This window comes from Harmonia axyridis, chromosome X, assembly GCF_914767665.1.
Source record: "Harmonia axyridis chromosome X, icHarAxyr1.1, whole genome shotgun sequence".
Classification (NCBI taxonomy): Eukaryota; Metazoa; Arthropoda; class Insecta; order Coleoptera; family Coccinellidae; genus Harmonia; species Harmonia axyridis.
In genome coordinates this window covers 10,725,027-10,742,147 of record NC_059508.1, presented here as the reverse complement: position 1 = coordinate 10,742,147, position 17,121 = coordinate 10,725,027, and the positions used below count along the sequence as shown (strand labels likewise).

At 34.9% G+C, this 17,121-nt stretch overlaps 1 protein-coding gene across 5 annotated transcripts in view; it reads right to left on the bottom strand.

Annotated features, from left to right (window-relative positions):
• Positions 1-17,121, bottom strand: part of LOC123685686 — a 290,795-nt gene that overhangs the window by 38,997 nt on the left and 234,677 nt on the right. For all 5 annotated transcript variants that reach the window (XM_045625493.1, XM_045625492.1, XM_045625491.1 and 2 more), the window contains exons 4-5: positions 15,565-15,709; positions 12,001-12,128 (exon numbers count right to left, since the gene is read on the bottom strand). In XM_045625493.1, coding sequence (XP_045481449.1) covers positions 12,001-12,128; positions 15,565-15,709 — 273 coding nt within the window. The remainder of the gene's footprint in view (positions 1-12,000; positions 12,129-15,564; positions 15,710-17,121) is intronic.

Here is a 17,121-nt window from a genome sequence, read left to right as displayed (position 1 = left end):
TAAGATAATCTTGTGGCATAACATTTTAAATATGATTTTTGGCATATGACCGCCACGGCTGGCTCGGATGTAGTCCAATCTGGACGTCCAATTTTCGATGACTTTTTCCAACATTTGTGGGCGTATATCGGCAATACCACGGCGAATGTTGTGTTCCAAAAGGTCAAGGGTTTGCGGCTTATCCGCATAGACCAATGACCTTACATAGCCCCACAGAAAGTAGTCTAGCGGTGTTAAATCACAAGATCTTGGAGGCCAATTCACAGGTCCAAAACGTGAAATTAGGCGGTCACCAAACGTGTCTTTCAATAAATCGATTGTGGCACGAGCTGTGTGACATGTTGCGCCGTATTGTTGGAACCACAGCTCCTGGACATCATGGTTGTTCAATTCAGGAATGAAAAAGTTAGTAGTCATGGCTCTATACCGATCACCATTAACTGTAACGTTCTGGCCATCATCGTTTTTGAAGAAGTACGGACCAATAATTCCACCAGCCCATAAAGCGCACCAGTCAGTTTTTCTGGATGTAACGGTGTTTCGACATACACTTGAGGATTAGCTTCACTGCAAATGCGGCAGTTCAGTTTGTTGACATAGCGATTCAAACAAAAGTGGGCTTCATCGCTAAACGAAATAAAATGGACTTAGTGCGCGATACGTATTCCGCACAGAACCAATATTTTCAAAATGAAATTACACTATTTGCTAGCGTTGTTCAGGCGTGAGTCTATTCATGATGAATTGCTAAACCAAACTGAGAATAAATCTCTTGACAGCTGTTAAATCGGTCGCCATCTTCATCAGTAATGCTAACTTAAAGTTATATACCTCGAAAAAAAACACCCGTTACATAGGTCAATGCACAATATTTTTAGTTCTTATCAGTATTCTCATAAAGAACTTTGTTCCCTCAATAACTTTACAATGATTTTAGATTTTTCATTAGGATGGACCTCATTTTATGAAATTCAACGAAGCTTCTTTCTTTGAATTGCATTAAAATAATAAATAATAACATAAAATAAGTGCCCTCTGGAATAAAAACGATTAACCTAATAAAAATCATTGGGAAATTAGTCTGTCAATTTCAACACATGATGATGTTTAAGGTATATTCATTCGAAATTTTAAGTGTTCTGACTTCAAAACCACAAAAAAACTGTATGTCAACCTCCTAAAAATACATTTGATGAAACTGTTGATTTCACCCCTGAAGGATGTGATATATTGTGTCCTTCCTTTTTTTTTATTGATTTTAACTTTTCATTGTTAGCTGTAATCTCGCTTTTAATTGTGTAATTGTAAGGTGACCATAATTTCCCCTATTATTAATTAAACCACAGTGTAAAACTTGCAGTGTTTAGACTTGAATCATCCAATATTTCCACGTTGATTTTTTTTTTCATAGAAGCCACACCTGGTCAAGTCAAGTCAATAGAATTTAAGGGTGTAGCGACCAAAGACTCGCTTGGGGGGTAACTCGATCTGTTGAAGGTTGAGTATCCAACCCTTTGAGACAGCCCGAAACGGCTGCTTATAATTAACGGATCAATTAAAATTAGATTCGACCAGGGTGGTGTGATGAAGCATTGATTGCTTTCTTGCTTCAAATGAAAATTTGCAGGCAGATGGGGCATTTCACGTGGAAAATGAACGTGCGCTCGACAGAACTGAATGAAATTTGAGTTTCCCTTTTCTGCTCAATTTGAATTCGAAAGCATTTTCCTAGATGGCGGCTTTTTGAGCTGTGTGCTACGAGGGTTACTATTTATGTATTGAGAATACGAAAAATAAATAAGCGATTTTGATGCAAACTATTTTTACTGCTTCCCAAAATAATCGCCTTTAACATCTATAAACTTCTGCATGCGATCGAACCATCATTCAAAACATTTTTTCGTTTCTTTCTGCCGATTGGAACTTACCCTGTCTCGAATATCGACCTCCCTTCTTTCGGCTTGACCACACCCTTAGGGAAAGTACCATCCCCTAGTCCAATAAGAGCTTTGCCGTACCGCTCACAAAGATCTTCGCGGATTCCTGGAAATCGAATATTCTCGAAGGACTAGAACCTGATACACAGAGGTGACACATCTGGTACGACCGTGTTGTTTTCGAACTTTCTCAACCCCCCAATAAATCCCTTCAAGATTTACAACTCCATGACATATCTTCGACACCTCGAAGAATTACACATCCTTTTTACATTATATGTACAATAACAATTCGTTTCCTGTAAATTCATTGAAACTGTCATTCCCTCGACACTAGAAGAAACTAATAGGTCTCCAAGCATCCGGTTGACCATCGCAATTATTTATAGGGAACAATAACTGGATCCTACATTTACTCATTCGTTGCATTTGATGTATGTTAGCTCGCATTGTCATGATGCAAGATGATTCGTCATTTTGGGTTTGTTTCTCCCAATGTACCAAACACTTTAAGCAAACAAATGGTTTCATACCGCTCTGAATTAACGGTCTTTCAATTTTCAAGAGCCACAATTGCCACAGATCCAGTTTTCGTGAAGAGAGATGCCACTATTTGCTTTCAACACTTCGAGAACGAAGAACTTTTATTGGCTTTGCTTCACATTGAAACACCCAAAATGCCGACAGGCCTTTTATTTCTGGCTCGTATGCATAAATCCACAACTCGTCACCTGTAAAGATGTTGTATACAGCTTTGGATACATCACAGTTGAATTTCGAAACCATTTTACGGCAGCAATCGACACTAGCAATTTTTTGAGCATCATTCAACAAATGTGAAATCCAACTTGCACAGAGCTAACAAACACACAAATGTTCATGCAAAATGTTATGTTTGCTGGTCATACAAATGCTTCAACATCTCTCGATTTCCTGATATGTCACATGATGATCCTCTCCAATTAGTTTTCGCACAGCATCAATATTTTCCGGCACAACGACGTATTTTGGACGACCTTCTATGAAATCTTCCGTGAGCGAACTACGTCCACGTTTGAATTCAGTGTACCAACAATATACAAGAGCTTTAAATTGTGCCTCATCGCCAAAAGTTAAATTTAGTTGATAGATAGCATTTTTCTTAAGTTAGATACGTCGAAAGTCATCATTTTCATAGCTCGAAAATTTTCACGAGTTGAATCCATATTTTGGCAGACATGAAATTTTCAATTTACTGTGAACAACAAAGATTGTGCTCGTACGTCAAAACTTTATGAGTACTTATAACACAAAAAATGTCAAATTTTACGATGTCAATATCAGATTTCACCTGGCATTATAAGTGTTGCCAATTGTCAATACATAAATAGTAGCCCTCGCACTGCAAATTTTTCACAATTTTTTTAAGCTTCTTCCAGGGAAACAGCTATTTCCCAATAATTCTCAAATTTCGAGCCGATATTGGTTTTGGATGAGATCAGAATAAATTATGTTTGTCCGTCTGACTGACTGCCATAAACAGGAATGTTTCGAACTTTCAATTCATTTGAAGAAACATATGTTTTGCTTTACCACCGTATTTCCCTGACATGGCAGCTATTGACAATTTTCTTTTTTCAAATTATCACTTCAATCGATGGGAGACATAAATTTGGATGAACATTAACCACTTTCTCGTACTTTTTTGAAATTTTGATACATCTTGGACACATATCTTGGGATCATGAAAGAAATATTAAAAAAGATCCTTAAAGAATCAGAGGCTTCATCATATCGATTGTCCTTACTATTCGAATTGAGAGTTTAAAACGACGGTTCAGTAAAAATAATAATTTCTCAGAATAATGAATGAAAAGAAGTATGATTGATTATTCTCGAACTAAATTTGAATAATTATTTCAACTGCATAAAACATTATAGCAATGGACGCTACTTTGCATTGTAAGTTTATTTTAATAAGTTGATATATTCCATGAGATGAAGTGATATTTTCAGATTCTGCAGTACTCAAAAAGTTGGATTATAATATTGTAGCAGTTGAAATTTTTTTTGGACGATTCTTGGAAATGGTGGAGCAAGGAGATATTTTCAGATTTCATCGTTAGTGTTAATAAATCAGTGGGTGAAAATTGGCAGAGATCGCACTTAATTCTAACCCCTCTTCAACTGCCCTCATGGGAATGATTCCAATGAAACGAATATTCGTCAAGACGTTCACCAGACTGAAATTCACAGACTAGAATTCTTCAGATAAAGGGCGTCTTTGCCAGAACCCATTCGAACAGCTGTCAGTTTTTTCGCGAGTTCTCCCCCCTTTTTTTTTACATTCCATAGTACATATTTACTCAGTCTTATACCGACGTAATATTGATTACCTGAAAATTTCGAAATTGATACAATTCTGGAAAAATCCCTGAATGAAAACCCTGTTTGATAAACCGAAAGAGAGTTAAATGTTTCTGTTAATGCAACATTTATCGATTTTAATATTAGCATCATTTACATTGTAATTTATTTATTTGTAAGGACCCACTGGTTTCTCTGTTTTATTCTGTTGAATAATACAGTTGTTACAACCACTTTTTCTCACTAAAAATTTGAATTACATTCGAAATCGATAGCAGGGCAGGAACGAAAAAATATATGAAGTAATCTGGACTAATCACTACTAATGTGAATTTAATGAGATGAATTATGGGTTTTTGTAACTAATCGAATTCCCAATCGTTGTGAATAAAAAATATCCAGCAGTAATCTAAAACTATAGAGGGGAACTTAATATTCATTTCAGATCTATATGTCTATTATTCAAAAACTTATATAAAAAAATTCAATTTACTTCCAGAGATGTAATAGTTTCTTCTCCAACGATATGTTACGTGTTTTTTCATAGCGTGATATGTAAATTAGTCAAAAATGAAATTACGAAGAGAGTATGAGAATTTAAGTTAATCAAAAACATAAATAATTAGCAAAAATGTGTTGAAAACTACCCCAAGAAGTGAACTCTGAAACAGGCGAACTTGATAACATTTGAACCACCAACAGATATAAAATACCCAATATAAAAAATATTTTTGCGAGAGTATTCGATTGTTGATTATTGAATAATTTGCTGACAACATAACTTTACATATATGAGTATTCCAGGTATATATTTTTGTTAACAATTTTAAAATGACATTGATAAGTTAATCCATTTCTGTCGTGCTTTGAAAGACGGAAGAAACTAATGATCTTAGAACCAAGAATAGACTCGGGCTCTCACAGAGAAGGAAAATCAATTCGAATAATGAATTATACGAATTTCCTAAAATATTGAAATCCTAATTTTTCGTAGACTATTTATTGCCATAGATTTTCAGAGAAATTTCAGACTATTTCTGATTCAAATGCTGAAACTTTGATTGAAAGTTGGGTTTATTGCCTCAAAAGCATTTTTTCATATTAGGTCAAATGGAACCGCCTACGCAAAAAAGCTGGCTCTGTGAAAACCTTCCACCTGAAATTTTTGTTGAATCAATTCATACAATTCAATCATTCCATTCAGTTAAGACGAGCATATTGCGTTCGGATATTTGACGGCGAGCATAATTGAAATTGCCTTTGTGAAAATGAAAAACTTGAATAGAAAAGTAATTTGAAAACACCCTGCCATCTACATTCCACCCACCTCCTAATTTCGAATACCAACTTTCTACCCTGCATTCAATAAACCAATTCGGATTTTTTTCAAAGAAATCGAACAATTATTTAATTTTTTATCAGCCTCATCTTAGTAACCTTAACCAAATGATTATTTCACGAACAAATCAATATAACCAGTATATAAAATATATATATAAATTTTCCGACTACTTTGTATGTATAATGTTGGTAATATTTGTATCGAATGAAAAAAAAAAGGTTTTTTTAAACAATATTAATCGGCACTAAGAGAAAAGTAATACAGAACACTATATCACAGAAAGTTTCATCAACTAATTTGGCTCCACACATTATTTATATTATTGTTGAGCCATAATATATTAATTTTTTCAAATTCGTTGTATCTAGTGAAATAATCTATCAAGTTTTTCTCGATTGAGGTTTGAATTTCAGAATAAAACTCACAAAAGTATATTTTTTCAATCGAATCATTATGTGTCATCTATATTCCTGCTGTTTCATCGAATATTTTAACGATGGTGATAAAAAATAATGTATGCATGTAGCGTGTGAAGCCGATTCTCACTTAAATACGTCCATTCGTAAAAAAAACACTTAATTTTCTCACTTGCAGCATAAACAACAAGTATTTAAATAAGAAATGATATACAGAGTGTAGATATAAAAACGATCAGTCATCTATGATTTTAAAACCATAGGAAGTTTTCGAAAATTCTCGTGACCGTTCTTTGGTTCGAAAGTTAAAGACAAGATGCATAGAATATGAAGGGACAAATGCCCTTCAAAATTTTGCCACAGTGCATGCAAAAGAGTGGTTTTTGAATTAATGTACTTATGCACTATGTATTCTACGCATCTTGTCTGAGTATACAGGATAGCCCACATAAAACAACCCGTCCGGATAACTACGTACCAGTTTTTACCGAAAACGCAGGGAAAGTCAAAAATTTTTCAGAATACAAGTTACAAATTAAAGGTTCAGAGTCATTAAAATAATGCTACCATTTTGAATTAGGTGAATGTTTTGTCTGTAGATTTAGACTTCGTCAAGACCACAGGAAAAACAAACAAAATATGTCTTTACAAAATTTGATATTGATCAACTAGGGAGTTTACCCATTACAAAACCATTAACATGCATCCCCATCTGTAATGAGTAAACCTCTAGTCCTTCATTCAATCATTACAAAATTTGCTAGTCCATCATTAGCAAATTTTGTCATGATTGTTTAGTCTGCAAGGGTTACCCCTCTAATACATCATTTGGTTATTACAAAAGTTGCTAATGATGGACTAGTTGGGTACCTATTGCAGTCTAAATAACAATGACAAAATTTGCTAATGATGGTTCGGCCATTACAAAATTTGCTAATGATGAACTAGAAGGGACCCATGGCAGACGGTTACTCTCCTAGTCCTTCATTAGCAAATTTTGTCATGATCGAATGATTGACTAGAGCGTTACCCATTACAGAAATTTAACTTGCATCTCCATCTACAATGAGTACCCACCAAGTATTCGGTCATAACAAAAGTTGCTAATGATAAAATAGTGGGATACCCTATGCAGATGGGTATGTACGTTAATGATTCTGTAATGGGCAACGTCTCTTGTCCAGTATTAGGTCATGACACAATTTGCTAATGATGGACTAGGGTTACCCATTGCACAACCATCGCCAAAGGCAAATTTTGTCATGGTTGTTTGGTCTGCAATGGTTACCCCCTAGTACATCATTTGGTAATGACAAAAGTTGCTAATGATGGACTACGACTAGTTGCAGACCAAACAACCATGATAAAATTTGCTTATGATGGACTACTTGGACCTTACTGATACATCAGTGATTGCAATTTTATAATGGGCTTTTTAATGTGCACGTCGTTGCTTCTTATAATTTATTAATTTAACAAAGTGTTACTGTTAATTTCTAATATTATCAGTATCCGAACAAATAATATTTTTTGGTCTAAATGAACTTGGAAAACAATAGTGATAATGATGATAATGGTGAATAGTTTAGTCTTTGACTTATTACCATTTATTTATACATAGTTGCTACTTAAATTTATACTTGTTTTGTTTGTTTTCTCCGTGGTCTTGAAAAGTCCAAACGTTGGCTTACTCCAAATTGGTCACCTGACTTCAATGGTCCTAACTTCTCGAGAATCTTAAATGCCAATATGACTGGAGTGACAATAATTCGAAAGTATTGAGCTTTCACGAATGAATTTCCTAAAAAATTTATGTTTGTTGTGACTGAATTCTTGTCAAATTTTTGCAGCACATATCATCGATTGAAGGACCAATAATAACAACAAACACTACATCTATCATTCGATTTCTAATCGGTTTTCACATGAAAACTAGGGAAATATTCGACTGGACTTTTTTATGTGGACCATCCTGTATAACATTCGCGAATTAAGTACTTGTATCGTTTTTTTTTTGGCGGAGCGTAGCCCGAAGAAAATTCGGAGCTATCGAATTGTGGGAAAATCAATTATCGGGATCCAGTTTGCTAGGATGCAAGTGTCATCGGCAGCGTTGGTTAAGTTTCCCGGTAGTAAGACAATAAAAAGAAGAGCAGAGCAAACGTTTGACCAATAGGAATCGTATATTAAATCAACGAACTGATCATTGTGGTGGTCTCCAATATCCAGAAAACGTTAGAGGAATGGGAAATGTGATCTGATAATAGTGGGGTTCCAGAAACAGTTCGAATATAGGAAGGAAGTAGAGCAGGGGTCGTTTTGCCGGAACACACTGACTTCAGAAAAGATTGCACCCCGTATTCATTTCCTCGATGGCGATACCTACGCCGCCTCGGATGAATAATCTCTTGGAAATGCTTTGTTTTATCCCCGAATTGGCAGAGGATATTTACTCCATTTTCACATGTTGAATTCGAAGCTCATCAAGGTGTTCGGGAATTTTTTTCACGTAACTACAATACGAACTGAAATTGGCTATTTAACAGTATGAAAATATACAGGGTGATTCATCGGGATGGCCTATTAGACGTTTATGGAAAACTTATTATAATTTTGGGCTGAAAATTTGCATGTTGGAGTTTAAGAGAAAGATCTTTCTCACTGAAATATTTTCAGCTCTCTACAACTTCCGGTTATACCGGAAACAGACTTCTACTGCCTTACTTCGACTGGCACATCCAGTATATTATTGCATAATTAGATAGCTTTTTCTAAGACAATTTCGGAAATTAGCAATACCTTGGTAAAAACTCAACGGTTCATGAGTTATTGGGGTTCTTATGAAGAAAATGGTGCCGATGGGGACTCCCATTTTTTGAATATCTCAGCAGGAATTTTTTTCAAGAAAACCTTCATCTTTTTCGATTCTGCAAATACGTAGTATTTTAAGACAATATATTGGGGGTTACTCAAGCAATCTATACCTAAAATAAATACTTTGAGACTTTTTTTCAAGAAAACCTTCATCTTTTTCGATTCTGCAAATACGTAGTATTTTAAGACAATATATTGGGGGTTACTCAAGCAATCTATACCTAAAATAAATACTTTGAGAGTTTTCGAGGAAGAACTTTAAATGAGGAAAAACCGCAATTTCTTACTGTGTGGAGTAGTCTGTAACTTCCGGAAAACACAGAAAGAAATTGAAATTCGATTTGGATTACTAAATTTTACATTTCATGAGAAATCCCTGAATCAAATTTTCAATTACGAATAATTCATTATAATTCTTGAAATGTTAAATTTAGTTATCTAATCATCGAATTTTAGTTTCTTTATGTGTTTTCCGTAAGACTACTCTATACAGTTAGAAATTGAGGTTTTTCCTCATTTGAAAATCTTTAACGCTTGAAGTATTCATTATCACTCTTTTTATACATAAAATCGACTGAAATAATAAAAATATAAATTCTAATTTGAAAATCTTGAGTTTTGATGAATTTGAGTTCTCCAAGTTCATGATTTTTTTTATAAACACCCTGTACATTTTTGATCCAAACTGCAAAAAGTCTTGTTATATTACGTATTCGCAGAATCGAAAATGATAAAGGTTTTTTTCGAAAAAGAATTCTCCATCGGCACCATTTTCTTCATAAGAATCCCAATAACTCATGAACCGTTGAGTTTATATCAAGTTATGGCATATTGCTGAAATTACAATAACAAAATCTATCAACTGATGCAATAAATACTCGGTGTGCCATTTGAAATAAGGAAGTAGTAGTCTCTTTCCGGTATAACCGGAAGTTGTAGAGGTTTGAAAATATTTTAGGGAAAAAGATCATTGCCTAAAACATCAATATGCAAATTTTCAGCACAAAGTTATGATTAGTTTTCCATAAACATCTAATAGGCCATCGCAGGGAATCACCCTGTATTATCGAATTCATTGACACCACATCGATAAGATTTTTAATAACAAACGCTTTCGCATATGGCATTAGTTAACTTCCAAGTGACGTCACGTTGCGAAAAATTTCATTTTGGCGTATCTTTGAATCCTACTTTCTTTATTGCTATTTCTTCGATGAATGTTTATGGGGATTCACATTGAATATTTTTTTTTCACTGAATGATTTGTGATTATTCAAAAATCTGTCGAATAGCCCACTGATTTAATTTCAATTTGCAGAGACGACACCTGGAGGTTTGATTCTCGTTTTTCTAACGTTTCTGGACGAACAATACATTGATGAGTAACCGTTCCAGTATTGGTTCTCGATTTTATTTCATTTGCCTGATGGTTTTTTTTTTTTTGGAATCTCTTACAAAATTACAGGGATCAAATTGAGCACTTGATGGATTGACACTTGAAAACGAGCAATGGTAAAGCATTTGAAACCACGTCGGAAATATCGTGGAAGAATTGAAAATTTTGTACAAACCCCTACATTGATATATCTTTCGATATATACATATTTCTTTGCCTCGATTTATAAAATAAACTTCATCATTGAATTTTCTTATTGAATATGTTTGATATGTTTACTGAGGTCAGTATAAAGATGAAATTTGATTTTCAGAATTACTTCAATCTGGAAAATATTAGTTTTTACATTAGCTTCATAAAAAGTAGAAGAAATAGTCTATGACTTTTTCTGCGATCTGTCAACGTAACATTCTAAAACATCAAATTAAGTTCAGGACGATGAAGCTAGTATGCAAATTTCAATTTATAAATTTGATGAGAAAAAAAACATTTTTGGTCCATTGCTCGTTTTCGAATTGACAGCAATTAGATGCAAGCTAGAGAGCAATTAATTAACTTTAATCCTAATAAATCTGTCATGCAGTCGATACCAAGAATTGTTGGATTTCCACCAACTCGACAGGTATAATATCAAGTTTCAACGATTATTCCAGCAAGTAATATCAGGCTATGGTTAAGTTATGACGTATTCTCCAGATCTCATGTATGCAAGTTGAACATCATCTTGACAAGTCAAGAACAATGAGGAAATAAATTAGTTGAATCCATCTTGAATGAATTAATGTGATTTGTTGGAAAGTACGAAACATGCTCTCTCACCGTAAAAAGTTCATTACTGTTGGAAATTCACAGAAGATTAAATTCAACAATATAAAATCCAACTCGAAATTTAGCCATAACTTATCCATGAACCTTGATGGTCTTTGGAAAAGGTTGGTTTCAATTTTTCTCATTTTTTATTCATAGCTGACTCCGGACTTGAAAATTTCCATCCGTTTCACCTTAATTTTATGAGAAAGTCTTCAAACTATGACAACGAGAAACCTTTCTGTTTTCAATGAAGTGAAACAATATCAATTGTTCTTTAAATTGTTGGGACCTGCTATCTATTCAATTAGCTCAAATAAGTTCAAAAGGAACAAAGAAGGAATGATATTTAAGACCTGATGGTGATAACATAAATCATACGACGTTATATATTTTTGAACTCAATAAAATTGAGCTTTCAAAGAATGGCACAAAAATCTAGTGATCCCCTTGGAAAAAAAATACATAACTTTGATTAGATTTTGTATATCTCATCAAGTTCGAAAGGTGTAGTGCTAAAACATCGAAAGTTGTCCACCCTGTACATTCTCAAAAAGCTTGGAAGTTTCTCGTGGTCATACTGTATTATTCGCTTCAAATTGAAGTGGGTTAAAAGATTTTTTCATTGTAATGGAAGCAATGTTCTGACATAGAAGTTGTTTTGGTATTCTTCCTCTTCGAATAATTATTAGAAAAACGATTATATTCGCTGGTATTTCGAGCCAGTTCGAACATGTGAAAACTTCTATTCTCAACCAATTCTGGAGCGAGAAAACGTTAAAGCTGCAACAGAAATATGGAAAGATCGAAAAAGAGTGTGTATCTATCTAGAGCCAGTGTTCGAGGGGTTTAAGGGAACGCATATATCAGTAATGTACTTACCCACACAAGGATTGTGGTTGACCATGGAAAAAATGCGATCGCACCTCTTTTTCATATGGTTATTCGGACAAATGCATCCGAACATCGGTGATCGTCGTAAATTGGCCCAAGCCTCATGGCACGAATCTCTGGAAAAGATAAGACAGTTTTGTAGGTTGAATTCAGAGCGATAACAGTTTGCTACGTTAACACCCCTCAGCCATGATATATAACCCAGATCTAAGCATTGTTTTTACGGAGAATACGGCCAACGATTCGACAACAAGGGTAAATACAAAATAAGGGTATCTTTACCTTTACGGAAAGATCATTTCTTATCGATTTGACTTTAATTTCTTAGGCGAATATGGTTACTACTTCATGAGCAGTTGAATGCTCATGAAGTTTTTACTTCATATCGGTTTGCTATCCGATAAAAATGAGTAAAAGACTGATCGATCAGCTGGTAGAAAAGCCGATAGAGTTCAATAAACCAACGTTTGTCTGTTTTGTTGACTTTACCAAAGCATTACGTTATTAGGAGTGTTGAGAAAAACAACATAGACTATAGTACTAAAGAATCATCGAAGAACTTTATACCGGAACCAGAACAAGAATTGAAACTAAGAAAGGACTCTCTGAAGCAGTTCAAATCAATGCTGATATTCGACAGGGAGACAGTCTTAGCCCAATCCTATTCAACATCATAATGAACCAAATTATAAAAGATGTCAACAGAGATGAATACAGAATGGGTCACCACCCTCTGAACGTATTGCTTTACGATGGTGTTGCCGTAGCAGGAAATGAAGATGACTTACAATGTCTAATATATAAGATGAAAAGTTCTGCAGAAAAATTCGATATGACTATTTCAATCAACCAGACAAAATCAATGGGTATCTCTAAAATCCTATTAGATGCAAATTGTCAGTCGAAAGTGGAATAATACAGCAGGTATCAAGATTTAATTACCTGGTAGTGAATATATCGAGTGAAAGAAACCTGACAGAAGAGGAGACCTGAGATCTCACAGAAAGACAAGAATTTACAAAACGTGTATGAGACCTATTCTCGCATATGCTTTAGAAACCAGAGCCGAGACATCAACAACAAAAAGAATAAAGTGTAGAGGACCAAAGCGATGAGCTCACAGAGCAAGACCAGAATCTACAAAACGTGTAAGAGACCTAACCTCACATATTCATCAGCAACCAGAGCCGAGAGATCCAAAACAAAAAGAATAATGAGAAACACATGAGAATATTGCGAATCGTCAAGGAAGTCAAATTCAGGGACCGAATAAGGAGTAATGACATAAGATCCAGGAGTGGATGCAAACAGGCTGTTAAATAAGAAGAGGAAGAAGAGAATATTATTTATTACTTCACAATTCAATGCAGGACACATCACGAACTCAATATAAAATTGTATGTATGAAAGGACAGATTTGAACCGATCGCTCAAAAAAAAAATTTCCTACGAATTGACTCCTATCCAGGTTAATATAGGAAAATTCGTGAAGCTCATATCACGTCTTTCATTTCATGATTACCTTTCATCATTTGCTCTCAATGAAGTCATTGGAGTTTGACGCTGAACATGACTCATAAATTAGTGGACTGCATTAAGGGCGTTACATCAAAATAATATTTTGGCACGTAAACACGCATGATTGATTAGGCTGCAATTTTTGAACTATTCATACGATCCTTTGATGTATTGTAAACAGATTTGACGGAGTACGCTGTTTCAACAGCAATTTGTGTTCGTGTAGGTAGTTTCGAAAACCATTCAATTAGATTCTTTTTGGGTGCTTGTTCCAAGATAACATTTTTTTTGAATGTCTGATAATAAAAACCTTGATCCCATAAAACATACCAATATGTGTGTGTCCTATAATTTGTCAAACCTCACATATCTGAAACTAAACTGAACTGAAAGAGTCTCAACGATACTGATGAAACATCGTCTATAATACTCAGAAAATGAGCAGTGTGAAGGAAGGATATATGATCTAATCGTCATCGCTTGAAGAAAAATTGTCGGCATACCGTAGGAGCGAATTTTCTGCTCGATAAATCATCCGGAGAGGAAAAAAGTGAAGAGCAGGAGGCCATGAAAGGTTTCTCATCGTCTAGGATCACCAGGACAAATCTCTCATGAATAAACCAATACCGTAAGGTCAGTTTACATCGTTGTTCCCATGTTCTCCTCATTTCTGCCTTGTCTGGGATCGATGTCTCATGAATGGTCATGGATTCACGATTCGTTTTCAACGGGATCAACGCACCCAGTTCATATGACATTGGGGATGAAGAGATTATCGAAATAGAGTGCGTCGAAAATGAAGCGAAAGGTAGGAGAGGAATGGCTGATGAATCTGCAGACCGTTTATTATGTTGAAGTTACGTTATTTGGTATTTATCAGGAATTATGTGATTCCAGAAAGAATGAAGGAATCAAGAATTCCATACTGTATAGTCAGGAGCTTTTCGGAGCTGGTTCAATTATATTTTGCAATATCAACATAATTAGAATGTTTTACGTTTTGACGTTTCATTTACTATTGCGGTTAGCATCTTCGAAGGTTTCTAGTTCGTAGATTCTATTTCCAATTCTTAAGTCGACTATGTCTAGATGCGGTATTTGTAATTTTTAATATTTTATCATTCACTGAAAGTATAAAAGGCAAGTAAGAAATCATCGAAATATACATCGAAATGGAAGGAAAAAACAACAATAATTCATAGTACCTAGTTACCATCAATTGGTCGTATAAATGTCTCCTTCCACTCCGGTAGAGAAAATAAAAATAGCGCATCCCACAAAACTCCAGGCCATTTAGTCTAATCTAATTTCTTAGAAAATCATTGCTATAGACTGAACGATGAAACATAATCACTGAATCTGATACTACCTCTGAAATTTGGACACAGAAATACAACTACTGAGGCTAATAGAATTCCTTACTGAAGGGTTTCACAACAAAAAAGCCACAAGACTAGTAGTATTAGATGTTTAGAGAACATTCGATCGAGTTCGGCAAGATGGACTAGTCTACAAGATGAAGATTGTACGTCAAAATAAATGACGCAGTATCTACTAATGCATAGGAAAAAGCAAGAGTGCCTCAAAGATCAGCTCTAGCGCCTGTACTCCACAATATCCATACATACGAAATCCTGAAAATCCTTGAAATCTATTCGCTATATATGAAAATACTAGAGGAATAGCAGTCAGACACCTTCAAACAGAGGTCATATATAAAAAACTGCAAGAAGCAGTAGAAGATTGGACAACTTATTTCCTCAACAAACACATTTGGTGCAAGAAGACCTTAAACGTAACCTCCAAATTTTTAGCTTTTTTGGATATAATCTACTTCACGTGTAGCTGGATATGATTTCGACCACGAAATCTTTATATTTGGGAGTTAAACCTAAGCGTTCACACAAAATTCGAAACTGGATTCAGCGAGTACTCGAACGAATATGAAACAATATACAAGAGTTTTTAAATTGATGAATGTGTCGCTTTGACAGTGATATGAGAATTAATGAAATCAACAGCAAAATAACATACCTGTCCTCCATTCGGCATTTGTTATCTCTCACTTTGCAGTTGGTTTTGAAATCTTCGTATAACTTTATGCATTTGCGCTCTTGCTGACAAACTGACAGTGCATGATTGCAGGTTGGCAGGGCATCTACTGGATAAGGATCTTTTTCTGAAAATAAAAAATGTATTGAGTTTTATTTCAAAGAGAACTCTTTCAATGGAAATCATTGGAAATTATGATGAGCTACACAGTGTGTGCTGGTTTAGTTATTTTTGGATAGATTTTGGTTTAGATATTTTGGACAACGTACGTTAGACAACAATCAACGACTGTTGTGAATATTAAAATTTCAGAACTTACTATCATTATTTGCATTATTCAAATCTGATATATGTTCATTTTACGCTCTTGCTTTTAATTATCTTTAATTTATATGTAGCATAAATTTTTTATTCATATCCTTTGAATGTTCTAGAAATTCTACTTGGTGAGCTATCTGGATGAAAGTGCAATTAGCAAATCTTTTGGTGAATTTGGAATTTCGTTACCTTGGACCTAGGGACAGAAATTAACATAGTGCCAAACATATAATTAATTTTATAGGATTTCAGGGATTCCCCCCCTCTTCCCTGTAACCTTCTAGTATTGGTAGGTAGCAAGGCATACAAAATCATACAACTAGATCTGATTTCTCGACGTATCACCGCTTCAGAACTATATGCTGAAGCGCCAAAAAATCATCATCCTCTTCATTTCTTCCGCCCTTAAATTTCAACCTACTTCTGAGGTTTACCCAGAGATCGGACATTTTTGGTTATCTCGCCTACTACAATCTCAATTTAACACGAACGTGTCTTCCAGTTTATGTCATCTTTGAGGAAGGATCGAGTCTGAGTTATACGGTATAGAAATCCACTCGAAGTTGATGGATTCTCGTTGAACTATAGAACACCGGACGGATCAGATGAACTCCTGACATAATTGTTAGCCTCGAAGTCCTTCTCGCTTCACTTTCGAAGGTCTAATCGCAACAAGCCATAAAGTAATCGAACAAGTTGAAATAGAAAGAAGTTTGCAGTAAAAGTTGAGGATTTCTCCGAGAAAGCAAACTTCTCCTTCACAATTAGAGACGCCTTGCGCAAACAAGGGAGTCTACACACCTCCAACAATCTATTTGAATGCGACTGATCATTTTATTTATGTGTATCCGAGTGGGTGTGCTCGACTTTCATTCAGAATGGTAGATTGATCGATACACATTTTACGATTATATGGACTTTGCTCCAGGAATATAGATTTTGATAATTTCACGTTCATCCACCTAATTTACACCAATAATAAATCACGCAAAACACAATACGAATTCAAGTTCCAATTATATCACCAGAAGCTTTGATTCAAAACTTTTTGGAGGGTTACAGAGCATGCGTGAGTTTACACTGTGAGCTATAAAATGAATCTAACGCATGCTTTGTTCATGGAGAATTTGTCACTGTTTGCAAATGAAGTATTTGCTTTCTCAAACAACGCATAACAATACGAAAAATTTTCGAGACATTAGGAGTTCTTCGAAGGAGCAT